Source organism: Electrona antarctica (genome assembly GCF_951216825.1).
Source record: "Electrona antarctica genome assembly, chromosome: 16".
In the NCBI taxonomy this organism is placed as follows: Eukaryota; Metazoa; Chordata; class Actinopteri; order Myctophiformes; family Myctophidae; genus Electrona; species Electrona antarctica.
In genome coordinates, this window is record NC_136797.1 from 28,603,157 (window position 1) to 28,630,077 (window position 26,921).

General features: G+C 42.0%; 1 protein-coding gene across 5 annotated transcripts; it reads right to left on the reverse strand.

Annotated features, from left to right (window-relative positions):
* Positions 1-323: 323 nt before the first annotated feature.
* On the reverse strand, positions 324-26,865 carry fsd1l (fibronectin type III and SPRY domain containing 1-like). 5 transcript variants are annotated; one of them, XM_079524594.1, is made up of 15 exons: positions 26,751-26,865; positions 22,612-22,707; positions 21,975-22,106; positions 15,673-15,774; positions 13,841-13,863; positions 11,905-12,026; positions 11,045-11,260; positions 10,684-10,782; positions 9,233-9,362; positions 9,104-9,136; positions 4,259-4,362; positions 4,027-4,096; positions 3,674-3,858; positions 2,884-2,972; positions 324-2,648 (listed from the first exon to the last, which is right to left on the reverse strand). In XM_079524594.1, the coding sequence occupies exons 1-15, from the start codon at positions 26,763-26,765 to the stop codon at positions 2,526-2,528; spliced, it is 1,539 nt and encodes a 512-aa protein (XP_079380720.1). In that variant the 5' UTR covers positions 26,766-26,865; the 3' UTR covers positions 324-2,525. The 5 variants fall into 5 exon arrangements, with proteins under 5 accessions (XP_079380720.1, XP_079380719.1, XP_079380721.1 ...); XM_079524593.1 differs by having other exon boundaries at positions 4,259-4,365; XM_079524595.1 differs by having other exon boundaries at positions 4,259-4,365; positions 22,612-22,695; positions 26,751-26,782.
* Positions 26,866-26,921: the final 56 nt, after the last annotated feature.

Here is a 26,921-nt window from a genome sequence, read left to right on the forward strand (position 1 = left end):
TATTCATAATAATTGAATTAGTGAGCTGACATGAACGTTGTCTCTGCTAATTGTGCAGACGTCGAGAATATTAACTTCTTTGTGCAATGTTGAATTTATGCTTTGCTCATGCACTTTACTAGAAATATATAGGCTAGCCTATATTTCAAAGTTCTCCAGAATTTAACTAGGAGACGTGGGATTTGAACATGGAACCTCTGTGTTGAGAACCTGATCATCAGACCAGTAGGCTACACCATCTCTCAGAATTGTGAAAGCGTTCTTTTGTATTTTAGCCTTCAGTTATGTAAAGTTGAAAAGCAATGAAGTTATACCAGTCATGCTTCAGGACCATGTTACCAGCCATGTTACTCAATGGCAGTTTTTCCAATTATTTTATTTTCAAAACAAAATTACATAGAAATACATATATCTCGTTAATTCAAAGTAAAGCAGCTATAGTTTCTATTTATACAGTAGTGTGCAAAAAAATCATCAATCTATCTGATTTCTTAACATGGAGATTCAAGTGGGAATATTACATACATTAAAAAATGATTTATGTTCATTCCTAAACAGGGTAAAGTCATGTCAGCAGATTTCAGCATATTATTTACAAAATGTCTATTGACATTCCATTCAGTTAAAACAAAATATGCATATTAACATTTTTGGTTTAAGTGCTACTATGATGTCTGCTCTTTAATGGTGACTTCAGTTTTATCCTTAATTTCAGAAGAAATATTATATTTCTTATTTCATTGTAGCCTACCGTTTTGTTACATCGATTAAAACACTGCTATGATTTATTTAGTTGATTGTCAAAAGATAATTGATAACTTGTAAATAATTCCTTCTAATACCTTACTCTATTTCCTGAAACTAGAACTAAACTTCCCAGTGGCTCAAAATGTTTGTTGTAATACAATAAAATAAAAATAAAATTCTGTATGAAACATTCCCACGTGAAAAGAAAATCTGAAACCAAGAAATGGTACCAAACAGATTGTGGCGGTTCTATGTAAACAGACAGATTCGTCCGACATTATTGGTCATGCTCTTCTTGTTCTTTCTTTAAACGATCGACTTTCTGATGTTTTGACTTTGTCCAGTGGCTACAGGGGCAAAATCTTGCGAAGTAAGAACATCATTCCCCCTAATGCCGGCCGGAAAAACACAGGAACCCTGACAACCCTGACACATAAACATACCATCCACCCCTATTAAAAAAAAAGTAAAGAGAAATAAAGAAATAAACGTAAAACAAGGCTCCAAAAATCAGGAATAACACGTCCTAACTACAACACTGGGTAAACACAGAAATTACTAGGAAGAACATAATGAGAGGCGGGTGGATGAGAGTTAAAGGATGGAAAAAAACAAAGAGTCAAAGTAAAATACAAATACGTAGATGAATGTTTTTCTCTTTGGGATTAATGTCTGTAGCTAAAAGATTTCTTAGTTCATTTGCAGATTTTATGTACATATATAAATATATATTATACTGTATATCGTTGCTGCAGGGAAGAAACCTTGTATTTCCATATTTCATCTTTTTTGTCAGGTGAAACCTGACTAGTGAATGCTCATGAAATGTAGAAGACCTAGTAGTCATACATGAGTCATACTGAGGACCTAGTCCTGATTGGCTGCCACACACACACACGCTGCTGTCATGTATTGGTTACTCAGGTCACATGACCAGGTAACAGGAAGTAGGTAACAGAAATCTTTAGAGACACCCAATGTTATGTAACGTTATGATTGAGACCAGCCGGTTGAGAGGAGCGTTCGTTACTAAATAAAGAAACCAGTGCTTCTTTCACCTGACAAATATCACTATGTGATCATTTCTTGTTCTTTCAGAACTTCATCATCCATTTTGAACTTTTCATATCACAGTGTCACACAAAAGTAGCGAAAGTAGACAATTTACAAGCTCACAACACATGGTGACGTGACACATTGTGAGCTTGTAGATGTGCTATTTTCACTATTTAGATTTTTTTTTAAATTGTCGCCTATATAATGACGTGCCCAAAATAGATAGGTTGGGGCAGGTGGAACGTGGTTAAGTTTGTCTGTTTTATAAATATTTATTAGAAGAGCTTGTTTGACTATTACTACATTGGAACACAGATCAGTAGTCCACCTCCGGTCCCATTGGCCAAAACGGGATGCAGTACCTTCCCAGACATAGCTCCGCCCTGCGAGTAGCTAATATTGCTTTCAATGGAGAATAGAGGCTGGCTGTATAGCTAATATTGCATATGAGTAGAATGGTATTGGTATCCATCTACATTGTTAAGAACCCACAAAGGGTTATTTCTGCATCTTTCATGGTCATTGTTCATTCATTGTTGTTGTTTTCCCTTTTCTTTTTTTCCCCTGCGGATATGTATTGTGATATTAACATTTCAAAAGATGATGCCAACATCAGATTGGTCGAGCTGCAATGCTGCATCCTTCTGCTTCGCTGTTTTGGGGCTGTGGTCTTGTGGGGTTGTAGGGGTGTGTGTGGTTTGGATGGGTTGGGGGGGTTGGGGCTACTGTGCCATGCTGTTGAGGCTGCTGTTGGATCCGGTCAGTCCATTCTCTGTTTTCTGTAAGCTTTTCACCCCACTGGGAACTTGGAGTCCAGTAAACAATGCCAAACCGCCAAACCATACCTGCAACATGAACAAAGTACAACTATTAATACATACTTATTAATAAACAAATGAATACAAAACATTTATGCATCTACCATTACCAACACTTTTACAAGGAAACATACTAAACATACTATGATATTTACTTTTATAAATGTACAAATGTATCTACAATAAACCATTGTTAAACATTCACAAATGTTATTAAAACATAAAAATAAAAACATGAACAGAATCAAATGTATTAAGTGACCGTGAAGGCTGGAAGGAGAGGCTGGTTGAACTTGGCTTTAAACGAGTGAAGGAGTTGTTTGGTCTCAGCATTATAGAACGATAGAAGACCTGAGAGAGACACAGAGAGAGAGAGAGAGAGAGAGAGAGAGAGAGATGTCTGATTAATAGCCCACCTACCTGATAACATGATTACACTTGAATATTGCTTAGTTCAATGTTTAATGTTTGACATTTATTGTTTCGTCTTCTTCCATGTTCAGTTAAATGTTTGTTCTGTGTTTAATGTTCAATGTTAATGTTCAGTTGAATGTTTAATACTCAAGTTACAGTACAACATTAAAAAAAGTTCAAAGTTTAATGTTTCAATGTTTAGTTCAATGTTCAAAATTCAATATTTAATGTGTGGTTTGACTATCATACTGACATGATACTGATGTCAGTATCATGTCAGTATCATCGTTAGTAGGGTTGTCCTGATCCAATCACGTGATCGGAAATCGGGGCAGATAGTCATTTTCAAATGATCGGGATCGGATCGGGAGCTAAAAACGTGATAGGGACATCCCTAGTATCAATATTATATCCATATCATGATTTTAGACTGGATATTGCCTGTGATGTGGGATATTGCACTATTGTGATATGGCATAAGTGTTCTATATTAACAATATAAATCGGGGATCGGGGAAAATCGGTATCGGCAGAAACTCAAAATAAAATGATCAGAATCGGTTCGGAAGCAAACAAACATGATAGGGACATCCCCAATGGATAGTAGTATCATATCAGTATCATGGTTAATATGTTACCGCTGTCCACGTCGCAGTAGATTCCAATTTGCTCGGGGACAGCCGCGGCATCCAGACTCTTGGTCTTGTTGTTGTGTTTGGCGGCGAGGCTGGTCTGTAGCCATTGGTTGACGTGGATGCACCACGCACCGCCACTCTTCCCCAACAGGTCGAACTTGCCCAGGTTCCGGTAGGCCACACCCACACTGGGGGAGGGTGGGGGACACAATGGACGGGGAAGGAGACATGAGCGCGCGCACACACACACACACGCACGCACACATACACACGCACACGCACACACACACACTGTATAGTACGAGTAGTAGAAGTAGTATATTAGTACTATAGTAGTAGTAGTATAGTGGTAGTACCTGTAGGACTTGCAGTCCTTATGGGGACGAACCTCCCAGTAATGCTGTCCACAGTCTATACTGGTATCTCCTGGAATGGCAGAGACACCTAGTCAGAACAAACGGTGTGGAGATCGAGACAGACAGACAGACAGACAGACAGACAGACAGACAGACAGACAGACAGACAGACAGACAGACAGACAGACAGACCATCACCAACTGACAGATAATTAAGGTTTCCCCTTCATACCGAGTACTGTGTAGGACTCTCCTGTGAAGCGATCGCGCGCGCCTCCTCCTCCTCTGGTTGCTGGAGAACGGGTCACTGCCGTCCTCTTGGGTGACGGGGTCCCGCTTCTTGCACAGGGTTGGAATGGGTGAAAAGGTCAGGGGTTAGTACGTGATGGAGTGTCTTGAGGCCCAGAGGTACCTTGGACTTTTAACCCACTAAGACCTGAGGCAGATTCTACAAATGCCTTCTTCATCAGTAGTTCTCACATGTTCAAGATCTTTCAAAAGCGTTTAAGAAAAAAGCAGATGTACAAGCTCACGGCGTGGCACAAAGTGACGCGCTGCGAGCTTGTAGATATTTTTGAATAGCCAACGCAAAAACTAAAACCTTCCTGGTTTTAATGGGTTAAAACGTGTTTTTTTTCCTTTTCTTTTATTACAAGTCAAGTAAACAGTAAAAAAAGGGAAAGAAATGTCATATAAAAGAAAATACATTCCTCTTACAAGCAATGCTAAAATGCTACGATGCTGATATCAGTAATGCTAATAAGCCGCAATTTGGAGGGATGTGGAGAGAAATGTTAGCCCTTGGCTAACAAAAATAAACATAATATAAAAGTGGTAAGTGTTAAGCAAGTGTTAAACATCAAAGCTTTAAACATTTAGAGCTAAACATTAGACATCTTGAAACAACTATCGCCTTGAATCTGTATTCTTAACACTTTGATTGCTGGAAGATCTCAACAGGCCTATTTGGATGTTGCTGCCGTTTAACATTGCACAAAGGCCTTGTTCGGGGGCCCACAGTAAAATGTTCTCTTATAGCGAGAATCACACGCCTACATCAAAAGAAAGCTGAACTTGTCCACTTCAATTAAAAAAATACGTTTTGATTTTACCATGTTCCATTCTGGAGATATTGACCTTTTTGCAACACCTGCATTTGCCTGGAAGTGGTTATCTTGAACAGCGAGCAGAGTTATGGATGGTTTAAAGTCAGAGACATTGACAGGCAGATATAAAATTGAACCCAATAAATATCCTATACATCCTATACACCGAATGAAAGCCCTGAATGTGTACTTTTACGAGGAAAACAGTAAACATTGATCCCATCTACAGTTAGACAGTAATTGGTTATTGAATGCAGCTTGTGCCCACCAGATAACTTCAGAGAAGACATGGACGTGAACTCCTCAATATTCACAAAATAAGGCCTATAGCGACATATAAATACTATATACCGTATGAAACAGAAGACTCTCTGCTTTCATAAGGAAAAAAATTGTACTGTAATAATAAAAAAATCACACCCCTGTGAAGTGAGCAGTGCAACTCTACTTCTCTACTTATTCACTACAGCTCGCTATATACGGACTGAGGCAGAAAGTCATGTAAACCTTTTATTTACAGTTTGGTCTGTAAACTTCTACTGTAATAATAAAAATCACACCCCTGTGAAGTGAGCGTTGCAACTGTTCTGTACTTATTCACTACAGCTCGCTATATACGGACTGAGACAGAAAGTCATGTCAACCTTTTATTTACAGTTTGGTCTGTAAACTTCTACTGTAATAATAAAAATCACACCCCTGTGAAGTGAGCGGTGCAACTGTTCTTTATAGTTGCGCGGTGCAACTGTAGAGAACAGTTGCACCGCTCACTTCACAGGGGTGTGATTTTTATTATTACAGTAGAAGTTTACAGACCAAACTGTAAATAAAAGGTTTACATGACTTTCTGTCTCAGTCCGTATATAGCGAGCTGTAGTGAATAAGTACAGAACAGTTGCAACGCTCACTTCACAGGGGTGTGATTTTTATTATTACAGTAGAAGTTTACAGACCAAACTGTAAATAAAAGGTTTACATGACTTTCTGCCTCAGTCCGTATATAGCGAGCTGTAGTGAATAAGTAGAGAAGTAGAGTTGCACTGCTCACTTCACAGGGGTGTGATTTTTTTATTATTACAGTACAATTTTTTTCCTTATGAAAGCAGAGAGTCTTCTGTTTCATACGGTATATAGTATTTATATGTCGCTATAGGCCTTATTTTGTGAATATTGAGTTCGGGTCCATGTCTTCTCTGCAGTTATATCTGGTGGGCGCAATGTGCATCCACCCAGTATCCAATTTATGACAAACTGTACATGGGATCAATGTTTACTCTTTTCCTCGTAAAAGTACACATTCAGGGCTTTCATTCGATGTATAGGATGTATAGCATATTTATTGTGTTTATTGTTATATCTGCCTGTCAATGTCTGACTATAAACCTTCATAACTATGCTTTCTTTTTGATGATGATTGCCGCCTCGCCTAATCTATCTCACTGCTTTCATTGTTTTGATCGCAGTAACATTGGGGGGGGGTCATGGGCACATTGGGCAGCAAAAGTCTTGATCCGTACGGCTATAAAAAGTCCCATTCCACCGTTCGGTTCAGAACTATAGTATAACGGTGAGACGCGTTGTCATCAGCTGATTTTGTTTTTCAAGCTAGTGTAGGGGAACATGCCTGGGCATGCTAGCCTGGCACGGCCAGACTCATAGCGAGGGTTCACTGATGTTTCCTCCGGGGAAGAATCTTCAGTGAATCCCCGCTATGAGGCTGGCCAAGCCAGGCTATGGGCATGCAGCTTGGGGGCGATGGAGGGGGGAAAAAGCGTCACCCGGCTGTGATGTCGACGAGAAGGAAAAAATGACTTCCACAGATGACAACACCACGGTTTAGGTCGCGGAAAAGTTCGTTATACATTACACCCGGGTCGATTACGTCCCCGACGCGTTCATTGCGGTCTTATCACTACAATTATAATGAATAAAAAAGCGTTACAATCACACGTCTGAGCGATCTCCGATTATGACGGCTCTGCATGGCGATACGTGATCCACCAACGGTAGACTGTCTGTTGTCATGGCGGCCCCTCTCGATACTGTAGTTCGTTTGTTAGTTCGTAGTATTGTAGGCTCGGGGATCGTTTGGTCGCTACAGTATGAAGAAGTAAACATGCATCTGTCCATGTGTGTTGCCGATCTGGTGCAGAATCTGCAGATCATGTGTTAGGCAGCGTAACAGCGTTCCGTATGTTTTTTTCCGAGACATGAGCCCCCGTCTCGCAAGGCTCTCCTCCTGCAGGAGAAACAGGAGGGGAGGGGGGAATCGAGTATAAAAGCCAATAGGTGGAGGAAAGCCTGGTGAGGCGAGGTTAGGTGAAATATGATTCTTTTCACACACGGGCTACATCGGCATGGGCGCAGCCATTCTACACTGGTTTATACACGTAAAGCGGTCCGCCCTCCTGTTTTCAGGAGGGGAGGGGGTTTTTTTTTTTTGGTTTTTTTTTCTGATCACGTGAGCGGGACTAAGCAGCAATGATAGGGCGATGGTTCTTCATTGTCCGGGTGGGTAAAAAGATGAATGAAAGTATGCTATAAAAAAGTGATTGAAACGTATTGATACGTGATCCGCACCCGACGTTTGATTAATTGATAACGTATTGATACGCGATCCGCGTTGGGAGTGTTAACATTGTTTTCAAATATGATGCCATTAATATTAACCTTGCAGCAATATTTTAAAAAGATGCATCATTAGTTATTGGAATTGGACAGGGCAGCAAAACCCAGTGAGATAATTTTGAAGCGATAAGAAGGCAAACATAATATTTTGTTCTTTTCTCTTCTCCCTTTCATACTTTCTTTCACTCCTCCTTTTGTTTGTTCATGTTTGTTGTGCGTACGTGTGCGTAGGCCCTTAAACCCCAAGCTGACGTCGGACAGTGTGACATCTGATAACCCAGCCCCGTCACCTATCAAGATATTTCCACTCCTAAATCGAAATATGAGATTAGTCGTCTCTAACCTATAGCCCTAAGGTAAGTGGGGAACATAGAACCCGGGGAACATAGGGATGACCCTTTTCTGAGGGTCAGTCTATCTGGCGACAGTTTCTATTTGAATGTCACTCTAATGTCAAAGTTGGCCTCAGAGATCAGGCCTAAAAAAAACTGCATCTGCCTGATGATGGTGAACCGCAAGAGTGGTAAACCTGGTCATCTGTCTGATCTCCCTCGTCAAAATCAGGATCCCAATCACTTCTGACCCGTACTTTCATGTGAAGGATATAGACAACCACAGCCATGTTTAGTGACTCACGACGATGAACATTTACAAAGAAGCGACGCGATCAATCATCCAGCTTTTTGAAACATAACTTCAGCTAAAAGATAAAAGAATGACCAAACCGCATAGCAGCTACATTAAAGAAACCCCTGGGGCCACTTCCTCTGTAACCTTACCTCTGTAACTATTCGATTTGCTCACTTTTGTATTTTTTGCATTTCGTTGTTTTTGACCGCGGCCAAATAAGTCCTGCGGAGCTCAATTGTGCCAAAATAGATAACACAATCGTTGTGCCAGCCGCCTGTGACATTTCAATCAAACGACTGAGTGTGTGTGTGTGTGTGTGTGTGTGTGTGTGTGTGTGTGTGTGTGTGTGTGTGTGTGTGTACGCACGTGTGTGTGTGTGTGTCTGTCTGTCTGTCACTGGACAGATCAGCTCCACATTTCTTGCCAGTAGGGCAAGACAATATCACCCAACCCCATCCTGTTGGGTGATATTTGACGAGCAATACGTATTAGAATATCAGAGTCCAAGACTTGTTCCAAGTCCAAGACTCTGGGGGCGGGAGGGAAATGGTACTGTGTTCATGAGCACGAACGGAGGAGATAAGGTCATGGGGAAAAGGCCCAAACAGGTTCCCTTAATGTATTGTGAAATGCCGCCACATCACATGCTAGCTAGAGGGCTAAGAAAGGTCAGGGGCACACCAGAGGTCACACTAAGGGTCTAAAGGGTTCACCTGGACGAGTTCTTCAGATTGGTAAGGAGGGCGCTGTTCAGGGACAAACAGAATGCACAGGTCAAATGTCACCGAGGAAACAAGAGAAAGTAAATGAGAGGGGGATTTCTTCCAAGGAAAGCGACTCACCTGCCCTTGTTCTCTTTGCCCTTGACCTTTCCCTCCTGGCCCTTTACCCCCGTGGAGTCCCACTCCACGGTGGAGCCCTCCACCTTCAGGTTGACGTGGCTAGACGAGGCATCAAAGGCAAAGTTGAGTGCTGTGTGACGGAGAGACAAGGAAACAAGGAATTTCAATCACTTTCCAAAGTGGATCCAAAGTGTGATTCGTCACAGTTGTGTTCAAAAGCATCTCCGAGGGGTGCACGGTGGCACAGTTGGTAGTGCTGTCGCCTCACAGCTAGAAGGTCCTGGGTTCGATTCCCGCTTGGGACGCTGTGGGTGCTGGCGGCGTGTTTCCTCATCCGCGTCATCAGTGCCCATACCCGAGGCGGGGTTGGCCTTTCTGTGTGGAGTTTGCATGTTCTCCCCGTGTCCACTAGGGTAGGTACCCTCACAAAAAACATGCAGTAATCCTGGTCTCTAAACTGCCTCCCCCTGGTCAGCCAGGGCGCCTGATGGAGGGGAAAGGAACTGGTTGGAATAACGTGTTCCTTCCACGCGCTACGTCCAACCAGGGAAACTCCCCCGTCAGGTGTAAAAGGAGCAACTTGGACACTCATGCATGAAGGAAGCATGAGTTCAAGTCCGTTGCTCTCCCCATGTCCCCCATATATGGGGACTAGGTTGGCGGAGGGTGTGTAGAGCCCAGGATCACATTAGATAATTGACACAGGGGTGAAAAATGGGTTACAAAATTGTGGGATAAAAATTATTAAAAAAAAAGAAAAAGCATCTCCGAGAGGTCTTACGATCGCAAACGCGAAGGACTTTAAAGCACTGCCAGTGTTGAAAAAATACTTTCACAAGCACCACAGAGAGGCCTTACAAACACACCTCACGAGCAAATACATTTTAAGCATTATAAATGTTGAGTTCTCTTAATCAAATTTACTGTGTCTTAATTGATCAATTCCAACAGCACTTTCAAGAACTCGCAGGTGTTTTCACAACTCAAAGCACCTGGCATAGTCTTTTAAAATAGCTAAGTCCTATCAAGAACCATCAACAGTGATTTCTCTTGCTAAACTGATCAGATCAACTGCTTTTTGAGAGCCGCTAGCTCCGCCAACGTCTGGCTTTCGGGAATTATGTAGCAGCCAAGTATATGGACTTTTAGTGTTTGTTTAGACATGTAGCAGCCAAGTATAATGTTTGTTTAGACACATTTAATGTGTCTAAAAACTAGCAGCCAAGTCTATGGACTTTTAATAAACAAACATTACCAGGAGCCTCTCACTTCACACAAGTGTGATTTTTAAGAACTTTAAAGGACTGACAAAAATGCTTTCATATGCCGTATATACATAACAGCAACATGCAGTTCAAGCACCATGAAGAAACTCCGAGAACACTTGCAAGAACTTTCAAGCAACAACGAAACAAACAAATAAATAAATATATCATAAAAATAGAGCCGACCTCTGGTTTCCAAGGTAACGGGGTCAGAGTAGTCGCCAGCTGCCGCCTTGTTCCGCGCTCGGACTCGAAAGTTCATGTAGTTGGAATCGAACCTGAGACCTAGAGAGAGAGAGACATTACATGTTGTTTGTCATATTTATATGCATTTATTTATCATATCGTCTCTGTCGGGTGAAAACCTGACATTCACCCAGGTTCCACCCCCCCCCCCCCCCCCCCCAAGTACAAAGTAGGCAGTAGTGCATTAATTAAGTTTAAGTATTTAAGTAAAGAAAAAAAAGAAAATACAAGGTTTCCGCTTGACAGCAACGATGCATGTATATAATGTATAATATTTGTATGTACAGGTTTATAATATGACCTGTTAATGTGTGCTGAGTGGTCCTGATGTCTTCTATCGTCTCCCAGGGTTTCTGGTCTCGGACTCGTGCGAGTCCTTCGTGGTCGGTCTTGCGGTATTCCAACTCATACTGGTCCACCTTGCTCTCATCGCCACCAGGGGGCGATCGCCAGGCAACTGTTACCATGTTGTCACTCACAACACACTCTGAAAGGTCTATCTCTGGAGCTCTGGGAACTGCATGGGACAGAAAGACAAAGCTATGAAACAACAATAATAATAATAATAATAATAATAATAATAATAATAATAATAATAGAGCATGTAGAAAATGAAGTCAGGTAGAAATTGAAGTCACAGTAGAAGACATTCCTAGCATTTATATATTTGATGATAACAACAAATACACGCACGCACGCACGTGGCAAGTGAGTCAGTAGGATACCAGCAGTGACAACACCCAGAAATGTGTGTGGGGGAAATAATTAGCAGAACGATTAAATTGGGGGAGAAAAAATGGGGGGGGAACCGCTGCTACTTGACTTGGAAAGGAGACTGCTTAGGACGGTGGTTTGTACATCTAGTACGGATGCCTCTCGAGCGTCTCCCTACTAGGGAGGTCTTCGATGCACGTCCCACTGGGAAGAGAGCCCATGGCAGACCAAGGACCATATGGGGGGATTACATCTCCACACTGGCCTGGGAACGCCACTGGATCCCCCAGGAAGGAAGTTGCTAATGTTGCTCGGGAAAGGGAAGTCTGGATATCTCTTGCCCACGCGACCCGATTCCAGATAAGCGGTTGAAGATGGATGGATGGAAAATGGGGGTACAAAAGCCAATAAATAAATTCAAAAATATATAATAATAATAATAAATACCAGGTAGAAAATGGAGGCCCTGTAGAAGACGTTGTTCTATTCTGAAATCTACTGTGAGGTGACTGAGACTCGCAGAAGCCGTCGGCCTCATTGTCAACCGGAAGGCGGGCGCCATGGTAACCCTGTTGAACAAATCCAATACAATAGAATGCAATAAGGCAGAGTAGAATGTAATGGGGTAGAATAGAGCACAGGGTAGAATAACAGTATAGTAGAACTGAACTGAGTAGAATAGACTAGAGGAGAACACACTAGATTTGAATGGAATATAGCAGTGGTTCTCAACCTGTGGGTCGGGGGGGGGGGGGGGGGGGCAGAAGTGACAATGCATGGACTTTTAAGGCCTTTTTAATGCCAACAAAAATAATGAAAAGGAAAAGACCATTACGGCAACAAAAGTAATCAACAAACTATAGTTTGTCTATACTATAGTATAATATAGTATAATAAAATAATATAAGAAAAAGCCTACATTTATCACTCAGTGGAACCGAGTCAAACTACATGTAACAGCGCAACTCCAACAATTCAAAGTGTTTGTCAGGGTGGTGGGTTACTGGGTTCCCCAGTTCAAGTATGATTATTTTGGGTGGTTGCGGCCTGAAAAGTTTGAGAACCACTGGGATATAGTATAATAGAAGAAAATGGAACATAAAGAGTGTAATAAACTATAATCAAACAGGATAGTGTGAAATAGAACACAATGGAATATAGTAGAAATATAGCAGTAGTTCTCAAAATGGGGTCCAGGGACTCCTAGGATCCTTGTGGGCTATTTGAAAAAAGCTAATCTACAAGCTCACAACACATCACAATGTGACACGTTGTGGGCTAAAGATCTTGAGTATTTATTTTTTGTTTTCCATTTTGACAACACAAATCTGTATGGGGGGTGCATATAAAATACAGGGTAAAATATTTTCAGATGGGTGTCTGCCAAATGCATATAAATGTGGGGGTCCTTGATATGAAATACTTTGAGAGCCACTGGAACATATAAATGAGTAATTGAGTATATTAGAATAGAACAGTATATAGTAGAATAGAATAGTCAAATAGAATCAGTAGAATGAAATAGAACAGTCAAACAGAAGGATAAGAGAATTAAAATAGAGATTAGCATGCTCTTTAGCTAGCCAGTTAGCACCACAGCAAAATCTAACAGCCCCCTCAATGCCACAAGACATGCATGGGTCATGGGTGTTTGCATGCATAAAGCAAAATTACACTTTTTTATATGTTATAAACTATGTATACATATACATCTTATATCTGTATATGTACCTATATTTGTTTTTAATATATAATACAACAAACTCATTTTACAATACAATATTATGTAAGATATTTTCTAAACTACATTTTTGTGGTCGTGCTCATTATATTTCTTATATAATAATATCATAACGATATTCAAGTGCACTCTCTATGTTCTGTAAGACTTGCACTTTTGAACACAATAACAAAATAAACACGAGGATGGCATGGAAAGGGTTAGCATTTAAACTCACAAGACAGTGACAACAAATTAGTAAAAAAAACAAAAAACAAAACAATGGTACAAAACTACGAAAGTCCAAAAATCTAACAAAATAGAAAATCAACAAGATGACAAAGGTCGAAAATAAATAAATAGATCTCATAGATCCGCGGCTATTCCTGCATGGGGTCGAACACAACCCTTTATTTCAAGGCGTTTTTGTTCGTACATCTCAAATCTAAAATCTGTACCGGTGGGGTTTTGGGCGGGAAATGGGTGAACGGAAAGGCATCTAGTGGCCGACATGGATCTTGTTACCACAAAACCTCATGCTGGAAATGTGCTGATGATCAGCAGCATCTACTGAATACTTCTGTCCTGGGCCGATCTGAAAACTACGACACACAACTTCTACCAGGAAGAGAGACGAGAAGGATTCAAAAGTAGATACCGTACCTATCTTTGATCTGCCTCGCAGCCTTGGGAAAGAAGGAGACGAAAAAGAAGAAGAAAAAGAAGGAGAAGAAAGAGGAAAGATTGCACAAAAAGACAAAGAGAGAAATGGAAATTGTTGTTAGTAGGCAGAAAGTGAGTAGTTATTTAAAACCAAAGTTACAGTCACAGTGGGGATCGATGCGGATCACTTTGGATCTGCCCCTAGTTATGAAATGAACTAGGGGCATAAACAACTCATTGGGTGAGGAGAGGAATAACTCAGCACATACAGTACACAGCATTTGACTTCAGATTGCCTCTACAGTGTGCATGCGCAAACATGCAGGCATAGATAGAAAGAGATCAAAAGAACTATTATAATGTTATCCCTATAGTGTTGGACGGCTGTGAGGAACAATACTGAAATATAAATATGAAGTTGTCCACGAGCAAATTGAGGAGACAGCCCTGAGAAGCTACTGATGTGCTGGTTGACCATTATACCATTTGAGCATCCAATTTACTTCACTCTCAATGAAGTCAATGCTTCTGTACTTCATGTTGTAATGATGAAATGATTCTGTATTCAGGAATGGGTAGAAAGTAGTGTGCAGATCTCACACAATAAAATAATTATTGTCTTGCTCGCTCACATTGCTGTAGTGTACAGTATGTCAGGAACAGGCTTGAGTACGTTTGGGATTTTAACCCATTTTGACCTGAGATCAGATTCTAAAAATGTCTTCTACATCCTGACAGTTTTCTGAAAAAGCTGTTTCTATGTCAGTGGTTCTTTGATTTTTCAAAAATAGCAGACCTACAAGCTCGTAGCGCGCCACTCGGTGGCGCGCTATGAGCTTGTAGATCTGCTATTTTTCAATAGCTAAAGCATAACATAATGCTAACACCAAAAGGGGTTCCCGCCCCCAAAATGGGTTAAGGAGTGGCAAAAGCACACTGAAAGAGCTTGATTCGTAACACTGAAATGGACAAAATGATTAAACCTCACCTAACTCGTTTTCATAATCAGGATTCTGGACCAAAGGATGCTGTTCCCAAATTATACAAAATAGGTTACACTAATGACATCATCATCCATACAGGCACCAATGACACAGATACAGAGACAGGGAGGGGAAGTGGCGGACTCAATGAGGAGCGTTGACGACAAGGCTCATAAATGTTCCATGATCAAAACATCATCGTCTCAACCCTACTCCTAAGGGAAGACTTTACTTTATTAGACTTTATTAAGGTTTATGGAAATATATTCTTTGGTTAATTATATTAACCAAATGAGCCCTAGCATCCCTATTCTGGGCATACCATAATAGGTGAACATCTGGTAAAAAGTCTAAAAAATTCGTGAAAATAAATAATGCATATTTTCACTATTTGACATACAACTGAACAAAGTATGTAGGGTTTAAGTGGTTCATGTAGTGATGTTGACTAAATGTTTTAATGTTGAGTAAATGTATTCGCATTAATGCCAATAAAGTCAAATTAACTAAATTGAGAAGCGCAGAGATAGGGGGGAAGGGGGGCATAAGGGGACAGAGATTAACAGAGAGAGAGAGTTGAGAGAGTGGAGAGGGAGAGATAGAGAGGGAAGAGTGCAGCCATCGCTGTGGAGGGTGAAAGGTTAGCGCTAGCGGCGTTAGCATTCGGTGGAAATCAAAAGGACAAGAATCACAGAACGGGGGAAACAGAGGACGTATTCAGCGGCCGGCAGCTCGTCTCATTGGCCGAGACACATTCTGCGGCACATTGAACCAATGAGATGGAGGCCTATTCGAATCGATCAGAGGGGTCTTTCCAATCGATCCGGATTCATAAAAGGATCTATAGACCTGGGCAAAGTCCTCTTCGTCTTTCAAGAGGAGGGTGCCGTTGGCGAAGTTCATCAGCTCCTCGGAAGAATCCAGGGCCGCTCTGCTTTGTGCCAGCTGCTTCTACAGAGATGAAACACACCAACAGTTAGGCCTGTCACAATCATCACAATTATTTGAGATAATTGCAATTATTTTGTAATCGTCAATCGTTTCCATGTTGAGAAATGTCTATAAATTTTCAAACATTTTTCAAAAATAGCAGAAATAGCAAATGTACAAGCTTACAACACGTCATGAAGTGACGCTATTTTGTACATTTTTGTAAAGAAAAAATTGTTAAATGTGTCTGTGATTTCTTTGTATCTAAGTTATTTGTCATATCTGCCCTGTGCAATTTGTGATTATGAAGCCTAAAAGGCAAACAGAAATACAAATTTTAACATTCCAATGTTCAGTGCAAAAAAAAACCCCCACACAATTAAATTGTTAATCGCAATTATTTGTGTGACAATTAATCGTCAACTTAAATTTGTAATCGTGACAGCCCTACCAACAGTCAGTAAACCAGTCAGTAACACAGTATACAGGTCAGTACTAAACCAGTCAGAACTCAAGCCCTGGATCAATATGGCACTATTATAGCCCTGTTGAACAGGAAGACAGGAAGATAACTAACTATCACTGCACATGGCACTACAGGCTTTACAGACAGAGTTAAATAAAGGCTCTGACAGTGGCCAAACAATGTCACACAAGGACAGCCCAGAGGGCAGGCTATAAGCCAAGAACTAAGAGCAGTACCGTAGGTGTGCGTTCTGGAAATCGTGCTCTGCCCTCACAGGGTGCCTGTTATTTTACCATGGGTCATATGTGTAAGTTTCTTCCCTCTTGGTGTGTGTGACTGATTGAGTGAGTGACTGAGTGAGTACCAGCTTGTGTGAATGGTGAATGAGTGGTGGCTGAGTGTGACTGGCTGAGTGGTGGAACCTCACAGGTGATTGGCTCCTGGCTTTCTGGTCTGGAGTATAAAGCTGCCTACCATCAGATCTGCAGATGTCTTCCTCCATGCCAGTCTCCCAACCACACCAGTCTGGTGCTTTTAGTTAGCCATTACCAGTATTTTAGGAAGTTTCACTGTCAACATGGTTTACTCTCGGTAATGTAGGGGTGGGTGTCCTTTCCTTTGGTTTCCTTGTTTATAGTGTGTTTCTTTAGTTGATGTTAGGTAAGATACCTGTGTTTGTTTTGTGTTTGGAGAAGGTAAGCATATGTTTTCTTTTAGTTGAGTAATGTTCTGTACAGGTGCCCACCCTGAGGTAATTTATCCCATGTATTTGATGTAACTGTAACTTATAAAATAAATCACTGTACTTTGGCTTTTCAAATGGTGTTGACTGATTGTATTTGGGAACTAGGTAGGAGGGAGACCACTTTTGTGTTACACCTGGTGACCCCTAGGCCGGGTTGTACTAACAGTGCCTTCAAACTATTTGGGCAGTAGCTCTGCACCCCACTGGGAGGTGCTCCGAGGCAGAGAATGGCTAAACTAAACCAGTAAATGAGAGTCAGAACTGCAGCGGCTCCCCATACAACTCCAGAGTTGCTCTGCACTGTGCCAGCTGATTTATGACAGGAAACCCACTGACAGTCAGTAAAGCAGTCAGTCGACTAGTAAACCGCTCAGTCAACTAGAAAGGTGCGCTCAGTAGCGTGCAAATCTCTACCAGGTCCACCAGGACAGGAGACATGTCCAAATAATAGTAGGCTAATGAATGCAGTTGAATTTCTACCAACAAACATTAAAGAGCAGTATGAAACTGCAAATCATATTTACTGTCTTGATTGAATACTAGTAAATGTTGCAATTTTTTTTAACAGCTCCTTTCAATTTACACACATTCACACACAGGTGGCAGAGGCAACCATACTTGGAACAAACCTGGAGCAGTTAGGGGTTCAGTGTAGGGCTGTAGGCATGTAACATATCGTAAATTGATTCAAACTGGTGACACATTTTTAAACCGTGAATAAATCACATGCAGGAAGAGAATTGATAAATGAGTTTTCAGTCATTTGCTTTTGAATTTAAAAAAAACAATTAAAATAAATTAAATATTGGATTTGTGTAAATCATATCATTTTCGGTCAGAAAATAAATCTTGGAAAAATAAATACATCTTGAAAAATCATATTGTGAACCTAGTATTGTGAATCGTATCGCGAGTTATTACAGAACTAGTTCGGTGCCTCCTCAAGGATGTTGACACGATGCTAGGGAACATCGAACCGGGAACCTTCCAATTCCCAATCTCCTGAGCAGCAGTGGTTGCTCCTCCCTCTCTTTGGCATACACATACATCTGTCTACCACTCCATCTTGTTCTCAAGATTGCTGTGATTCAATGTTCTGTATTATCCGCAACGTATAACTGTTGATTCCTTGTGGTAATTATGTTTGTAATCAACAAGAGATAGAGAAAAGAGACAGACTGGTCTCTCAACTCATAAACCCCAATGACATAATTATTTTACATTGGATTCAAGTAGGGATGTCCTGATTGAATAACCCAAAACATTTTATATTCAAATGCAGCGTGCCCGTTCGGCAACGCTACATGATTTCCAGACTATTAGACTTTATTTGTTTTGGTTGGCGAACAGCTCGGACATCTGGAGTTGAATGTGTGCAGACATTAAGGTCACCTTCACACCAGGATCTTTTACTGCAATTAAAACGAATCCTGCTGTGTATTGTCGGAAGGTGCGCTTCGTTTGGCAGGTGTGAAAGCTCATTTGAATTCTGGTGCGCATCAAACAAATGCATTCTACTTCACCAAAAAACTGTGGTTCGCTTCGCTTCCAAACGCACCTGACTTCGATTCACTGCAGGTGTGAATGCAATCCACATAAAATAAAGGAAATTAAGCAAACAATGTGGCAGATTGCGTCTGTCTGTGCGTAAACATGGAGCGTTGTCACTGTGTGTGTGGAGTGGGGACTTTCTTCATATATTTCTTCAATATAAATAGGCCTACTTCAAAATTAAACAAAGGTGTTGAGCTCAGCATGATCTACAGTATGTAACTGTAGCTAACATGGCATATGCATAATCATTTTATATGATGATGGCTCATTAATAACAAATACATGTATTTGTTATAAATCTAGCGGCATATCTGTGATTAGCTAGTACTGGTACTTCCTATAAGCCTGCAGGTACAGGAGCGTTGTTATAAATTGGCTAGTTAGTAGTAATCTTTTACTATAAGACATGTACCCCCTGATATTTCCTGCTGAGCCCCAGCACCACTGGCACTGGGAGTATAAATACACTTTTTGGGGTAGTGCACCCACTCCCTTACGGAGCTATGTGTGTCTCTGGCTGGCTGGCTGCCTGGGTCTGTCCGAGCATGAAAATAGCATGGTTGTTTTTCACCACCAAGTCTCACTGTTGCGCAACCTAACACACACACAAACACACATGTTAACTGTATATATGATTTTGGGTGTGCCAGTACAGTGACCGTACAGTAGAGGGACCCCCACACTGTAACTCTGTCATTTCTCAACCGTTTCGGACATGGGGCGGCTTGCTGGAACCGGCCCGCCCCCCCCTGGGCACATTCCTGGGGGTCTGGATGTTCCGGGGACCCCCCGGGAACCCCCACACGGTAACTCTGTCATTTCTCAACCGTTTCGGACGTGGGGCGGCTCACCGGAACCTGGAACTTCCAGGGACCCCCCGGGGACCCCCACACGAAGTTGCACCACTCACTTTACACAGGTGTGATTTTTTTATCTTCTTAAATTGAGCATAGATTGTTAGAGAGGGCATCAGCTGATGCAAGGTTACACCATGTGTGAATGTGCATGCATGCGAGAGAGAGAGAGAGAGAGAGAGAGAGAGAGAGCAGAATGACAATGAGAGCGCATGAGATGAAGCGAGAGAATACTTCCATCACAATACATCTAATCACTGAAAATATAACAAGCAACTAGTTTACAATTATAGCTTTTGCATGGCAACAACTCTTTCTCAAGATGCCTTCCTGTGCGCCTTTGCATGCACGCAATCCGTAAAATAACATTTCATTTAAAAATTAAACCAGTGTTTCCGTTAACATAATTAATGGATTGTGTAGGCAGGATTATGTTGTCCAGCAAAATGCAACGACCCTGCGTGACACCGTCAGCGACAGTTATTGTGAACCTAATGAGCCGTGTTGCAACAGAATCGCAGAAGCTGTGATTTGCAACGTTATAAAACTGGACAGTCCACAACAAGCCACCGAGCTGCAACACACGTTTCCACAGCAAACATCAACACAGTAAGCTGAGTGGGGACTGTTTACATACAGTAGCATGTTGTCAACCTATTATATATTACATTATTATTATATACTCTTCTATGAAAATATTAGGCCTGCGCTCTCCCTGCCTTTCTCTCATTCACTCACTCTCTTTGTCTCATCCTCTCGCAAGCTAGTGGGTCACAAAAAAAGGAGGGACTCACATATCACTAGACCGTGTGCAATTTGTGTGTACGCGTGGGTGTGGGTGGCGGGGGGGCTGACATGTGTATACAGTTACATGGCAGCTTGTTACATTGCAACATGTCGCTTCCGATTTGACAAGCTGAATTTCTTGCAACTCAATCAGCCGGCATCACAGGACCTGCTGCGATTTTCCTCTGCAATGTTCTGCAACGGTTTTGTTGCGTGACAAACAATTGGTCTGAACTAGGCTTACATGTTAGACATTGTGATAATATAATTTTAGGTAACAAGCTAGGCTACAGTCAGCAATTCAACATGACTGCTTGGGAAGGTAACTTTGACAATAGCTGGTCATCAATGGAAAATCCAAGCTAATAAAAACTGCAGGCTTTCGATTCCTGAAAAATTGCAATGCGATAATGGAAGCCATCGTTCTCACGATAATACAAATCTAAATATATATATATATATATAAAATAATCTTGTTTAAAAAAATGTGCCTAACGATGACTGGTGGATGGGTTTCTAAACTGCCCACAGCCCTCCTATGAGACACAGACTGAGTAGAAAAATGTGTGGTATTTTATCATGAACATTAGTGAGGACCAATTATATGAAAAGTGGTCCTTTAATACTGCTGCTAGAAGAAGTATTTCACATGTGTTTCTATGCTGTTCATGCATTATGACGTCTCCTCACGCACACACATGTAAGTGTGCATCAGCTCCTCTGACAACTCCAGAGCTGCTCTGCTCTGTGCCAGAGGACAGGAAACACAATGACTGTCTGTAAAGCAGTCAGTCAATCAGTAAACCAGTCGACTAATGTCATACCAGCCCAGACAAAAAAAAAGGATAGTAATTTTCACCACAGACTAATTAAACCATTCAACCAACCAGTAAACCAGCCAAAAAGCCGATGATCCAGTCAGTAACCAGCCAGTCAAGGAGGAACCTGTCAACACTCAGTGAACAAGTACCAGTTTGTAAACCAGTAGCATCCAGTAACCAGTCACTGACTCCGTAAAACAATTCCAAACCAATAACGGTCAGTAAACCAGTCAACCAGCAACTAATGAGAAATCAGTAACCAGACAGTAAAGCAGAAACCAGTCAGTCAGTCAGTCAACAGTAGTAATAAGCATCAGTAACCAAGATTTAGGGTGAAGTTGCCTCTAGACATTGATTTGGACTGGAGGCTGGTCTCCAGTCCAAATGTAATCAGGCTACGCAAGTATCCCCGGTGAGCACAGCCAATCAAATCATGAGCTGCCTGGAGCACAATCAATCAGAGTGCAGTCTTGGATGGTAACCTAATCACCATATGTACTGTGCAATGGAGGTGCAGGTTGGTAGGTTCTCAAACTTTTTCATGTCAAGACCCACGAAATTATATGTATTTGGCCACGGACCCCCATCTCAAAATATTTTGTTTTGAACCCAAGAAGCCTATATATATATATATATATATATATATATATATATATTCAAAGATGTGCATACATTTTGCACTATGAGCTTGTATATCTGCTATTTTTGAACAGCCAAAGTATAAAATAATGTTTAAAGTGGTTAAAATCTAAAATGACACAAATGCTTTCCAGGTTTCAATCGGTTAAGTCACTTAAAACCAATGCAGTGAGCATGCTCGTATGGAGCGGTGTGATGCCCGCGTTGTCGACTCAGAGCCTTCTTCAGTTGCATGTGGTTGACCAGTCCTAAAGGCAACTTCAATTTGGGGGGCTTTGGCATGAAAAGGTTTGAGAACCACTGCCCTAAACAACAATTGAACGGGTCAGTAAACCAGTACACATGAGTAAGCATACCTGCAGTTCCTGTTCCTTTCTGGTGTGATCTTGTCGGATGGCATCACTCATGTTCGCCTTCATCTCCGCCAGAACGCAAAACAAGGAGTCAAATTCCTCCTCCAGATCTCTGGTTACTTCCGATGAATTCACCTGGTATGACAGAAAGTTATTGGTTTACCAGTACCAGCTCAGTGGCCTTGTGGTTAGAGTGTCCGCCCTGAGACTGGAAGGTCGAGGTTCGATCCCCGGGCCGGGTCATACCAAAGACTCTGAAAAATGGGACCCAGCAGTGCCGCCCTGCTTGGCATTGGTTGGAATGGGTTAAGTCCCTGCGACATTCTAGCGTCATGTCCAACCTCCAGGGGATGTACTTGCAGAATAAGATGAAACGCACATCCTCCAATCTTAGTGCTGAGCCAAACTGTTAAACTAACAGATATCATGAACAAAAACAAGGGCTCGCAAGTTGCGAACCCTTGTTTTTGTTCAGGGGGTGTACTTGTACATCAAGATGCCTCACGCTACAGAAACAAGAGATAGGCTCCTGCCTCATCACTCGGCAAGGCTTACTCTAGTGCGGCTGGATTTCTATCCTAACAGGACCTCTAGTATTGCTGGTTTTATATCCTAACCAGGACTGGGTTTCTGTGCTCACCTGCAGTGCAGACAACGTATCACTCAGTGTCTCCATGAAGTTATGCAGCTCTTCATTCTTATTGGATAACGTCGCTATAATCCTCTGCAGGGCCTCCTGGGAAGCAACACACACATGCACACACACACACGCACACACATGCACACGCGCACACACCCACACACACACACACACACACACACACACACACACACACACACACACACACACACACACACACACACACAATTAGCATAAAGTAGCCTAAAATAGAAACAAATATAAGCAATTTAAGAGCAGACAGATATGAGTAACTATATATGAGCACAGAAGTCATGATGCATCGTGGGTATAACATTCTGACCTGATTCTCCAGGGCGTATGAGTCAGACACACACACACGAGCACACACACACACACACACACACACACACACACACACACACACACACACACACACACACACACACACACACACACACACACACACACACACACACACACACACACACACACACACACACACACACACACACACACACACACACACACAGATCTCTTAAGGTTGACTTCCCAACTAGGCCAGAGAACAAGTTACAACATAATTGTACTGCTGTTATTTCTAGTAATGCTACTACTATTATTACTACTAATACAAATACTGCTTCTACTGCAGTTGCTACAACTGAATCAAATATTAGGTTATATAGTATTATGATTGTTGTTAGTGTGGTTGCTGTAGGCAACACACACTATTGTTCTAGGTCTGAGAACCTAATGTCACCTAAAGTAATCCTGTTTTTTGTTAACCCTTTTTTGTTCATTGAGTTCAATGGACGTTTTTTGTAACCTTTTCTGCAATCTGGGAATGCATCTGCAAAACAAAGGGCCCTCTTTTCAACAGTCTGTCTCGAGAGACCCCAAAAGGCAAAACGTCCATTATTGTCACTTTTCTGATTGGACAATATGAGGTCCAATCAGACAGGAGTGACATCACAATATGTAAATATACAAATGGCAAGACAGAATTAATCAAGAACAGAACATTCTGGTATAAACCCATGTGTGCAAATGGCTTCCCACACGAAGAATCAATACATGCGTGGCTCGCGTCAGTGCAATCACACTTGCAATTTCCCGGAATCGCACTTGTCTAGTTATTATTACTATTGTTGTTGTTATTATTATCATTATTATTAATAATAATCTTGTTATTAGCTGGTGTTTGACCAGTTACCAGCTCCATGTGTACATGGATACACTGTAATGGAGTCATTACAGTGTATCCATGTACACACATCTACTGACCCAGCACGTGAAGCCCAATCATTCTGCTGCTGCTAGAGTCAGGTGTCTGAAACACAATATCTGTGTGTGTGTGTGTGTGTGTGTGTGTGTGTGTGTGTGGTGTGTGTGTGTGTGTGTGTGTGTGTGTGTGTGTGTGTGTGTGTGTGTGTGTGTGTGTGTGTGTTGTAAGTCGAGCTTGAAAGCTACTGTTTCTAAACCTGAGGGTTTGGGCTGACTTCACAGAAGCCAACAACTACTACTAATACTAGTAGTACTGTAATAGCAGCAGCATCAACTGGTAGTGAGTAGTATAATAAGTTAACACTATACAAATTGAATTATTACTAGTAGTTCAGCTGATGGAACAGATCTATCCACTTTCAGTGGGACAGAAAGAGAGGAAGAAAGAGACGAGAGAATGGACAGAGATGACCTCTCCTCTCCCTCCCCTCCTCTGCTGATCCTTTGTTCCATTCTATTGTCCGGCTCTTTTCATTCCCTCTCTCTTTGTGGACCCCAGGAAGAGTAGCTGCTACTAAGGTAGTAGCTAATGGGGATCCAAACAAACAATAAACAATAAATAAACTTTCCTTCCATGTCCACACTGACCTCCATGCCTACACACACCCCACCCCGGCCACCTCTACAGTGGTGCACCTTCTCTGGGGCTGGCACACATTCAGCGGTGGGGATGGACCCTCCAGTGAAGTGGTTCTCAACCTTATTCATTTCAAGGACGTATGCATTAGGCCACGCCACGGACCCCAATTTGATATAAATGATAATAATCTCTGGGGCCCCAATCTCTGCAAAACTCCTCAGTACACTCTGAGCGTGTACCCTATGGGTCAGTTTGGAGCCCATTCTGGAGCGGCCATAGCTGAATGGGTAGAGACTAGAGAGGCTGCCTGCATGGGAAACAGAAGGTCCCAGCATTCGATTCCCGGCCCTGGTAATCTGCCGAGGTGTCCCTGCGCACCCCTAACTGCCCGTTCACGTCTGACCACTTGGGCAGCAATCAGTTGGGTGAAGCTGAAATCTGAATTTCCCCCATGGTATCAAATATTATTATATATTATGAATATGATATTATTATCAATATGAAAACCTGCAAAAGCCGTCCGACGCTCCGTCACACCACCTATATGGCCGTCAGTCCCTCAGGCCTCGTGACACGACACTGACCTCATCAAACCCTGGATAGCCATACATGGAGAAGACTGGATCATCACCTAGATCTGCATATATGGAGCCGGCCAGCAACTCTACATCTGACCTCAAACCTCAAACCTTTAGATCTCCATATGGAGCTGACCTGTTCTGACATTCCATATGTTGATCCTATACCCACCCGTCTATTCTCTTCGATGTCTCCCTTTTGACTGATACCTGTCCATTCAAACTCTAGACGGGTCGCTTCTTGCCCTCAGGGCGTCTTACTGGTTATAGGCCTATGACTTACAGAACCCATATAATATACAAAGCTACACAGGATTTAAATTGTAGCTTTGTATATTTGGAGCTGAAGTTGAAACCAGTTTTGCTTTTGTAGTAGCTACAAACATCAGATCTTTGTATCTTAATTTCACTTGCTTCCATTGAAAATGAATGATAACACAGGAACACTGTATCTTTGTAGCTGCCATTTGTGAATGCAGCAACAGGGTCAATTTGTACACCTGGTGGCCCCCGGACCCGACGTTGATAGTGTTCCTGCAGAATCACGTGCCCATGCAGATTCACGCTCTGGGGCACCCAAGCTACCCATGCATGGTCAAATAAACATCAGGAGTTAGGCTTATATGGTCCTTGATCATGTCATGATGATGTCACGATGACCTGGGCACCTGGGGGCTTATAGGTGAGTTACTGTAGGTGACATGACAGAGTGACGGGAATTGTTGTGAGTGACGTGACAAAAACGCAAGGTGTCATAGTTATCTGTGACCTTTGGTCGCAATTATAGCCTACTACCATTAGTAGGACTACTGCTATGACTTCTGTTACTTCCTGTGTGTGTGTGTGTGTGTGTGTGTGTGTGTGTGTGTGTCTATAATCCTATGGATTACATAAGAGTTAATCTGGCTGCTAACTATACCGGTTAGTATATGTACACAAACTGTAAGTACACGTGTGCGTTTGGGTCTGTGTGTGACTGTGCAAACAATACTTATTGGCATATTGTTAACGTGCAGGTGTAAGCCAATTAAGGCAAGGGAGTTTGTTTATTTGTATAGCACATTTAAACAAGTCAATTCAATGTGCTTTGTTTATACTGGTGGTAAGCACTAAGCAGTAAAAGTGGTACCACTATAGGCTAGTAGTAGTAATGTAATGGTGGTGGCACTGGTGGTAGTAATACTATACGCCGTAGCAGCAGCAGGTATGGTGGTATAAGTACGTGTAGGAGCAGAAGGTAGCCTACAGTGGTGGCATAAGTACCCTGTGTACAGTCTACATAGTAGCCTAGTAATAAACAAGTTACACTAAGTAGCAGCAGCAGCAGCAAGTGGTGGCAGTAGTAGTTCTAATAGTAACGTCACTACTAAAAGTATCCTACTGCCATTAACTAAATGTCTCTAAAGGCTCTGAGCAGCAGGTGCAGTTTAATATAGCGGCACTTCCGGGCGCGCGAGACGTAAATAGAAGCCTGTAATCATGATTAATCTTCGAACAAGTATCGTCGTATCATCGAGAGAGAGCAACGAAAGGTGAAACACGAATCATACGTCATTTCTTTCACTTATATCATGTCGTGACATCTTGACATTCTCTCTCTCTCGCTTCCCTATATTGCAATGCTCTCTCTCCCTCTCTCACTCCCTGTGTATACGGTATCTCTCTCTCTCTCTCTCTCTCTCTCGCTCTCTTACCTTCTGCGCGTCCATTCTCTTTCCTTCTTTCGGAGGACTTTTTTCCCCCTCGAAATGTTTTTAGAACGAAGTATAAACGACAGACGAGAGAGATATCTCTCCGCCCGCCCCCTTTCTTCCTTCTGCCCGGTGGACAGAAGTCTGCGCGCATGGGCGGTCCCGTCCGGCCGG

Bases quoted from the DNA above. Each gene is read 5' to 3' on its own strand.
- fsd1l (XM_079524593.1), bottom strand. The intron at 13,864-15,672 runs GTCTATAGATCC...TTCTTTCCCAAG, and splicing joins ACGAAGAGGACTTTGCCCAG to GCTGCGAGGCAGATCAAAGA. The intron at 4,366-9,103 runs GTGAACCCTTTA...ACCCTGTGCAAG, and splicing joins AATCTGAAGAACTCGTCCAG to AAGCGGGACCCCGTCACCCA.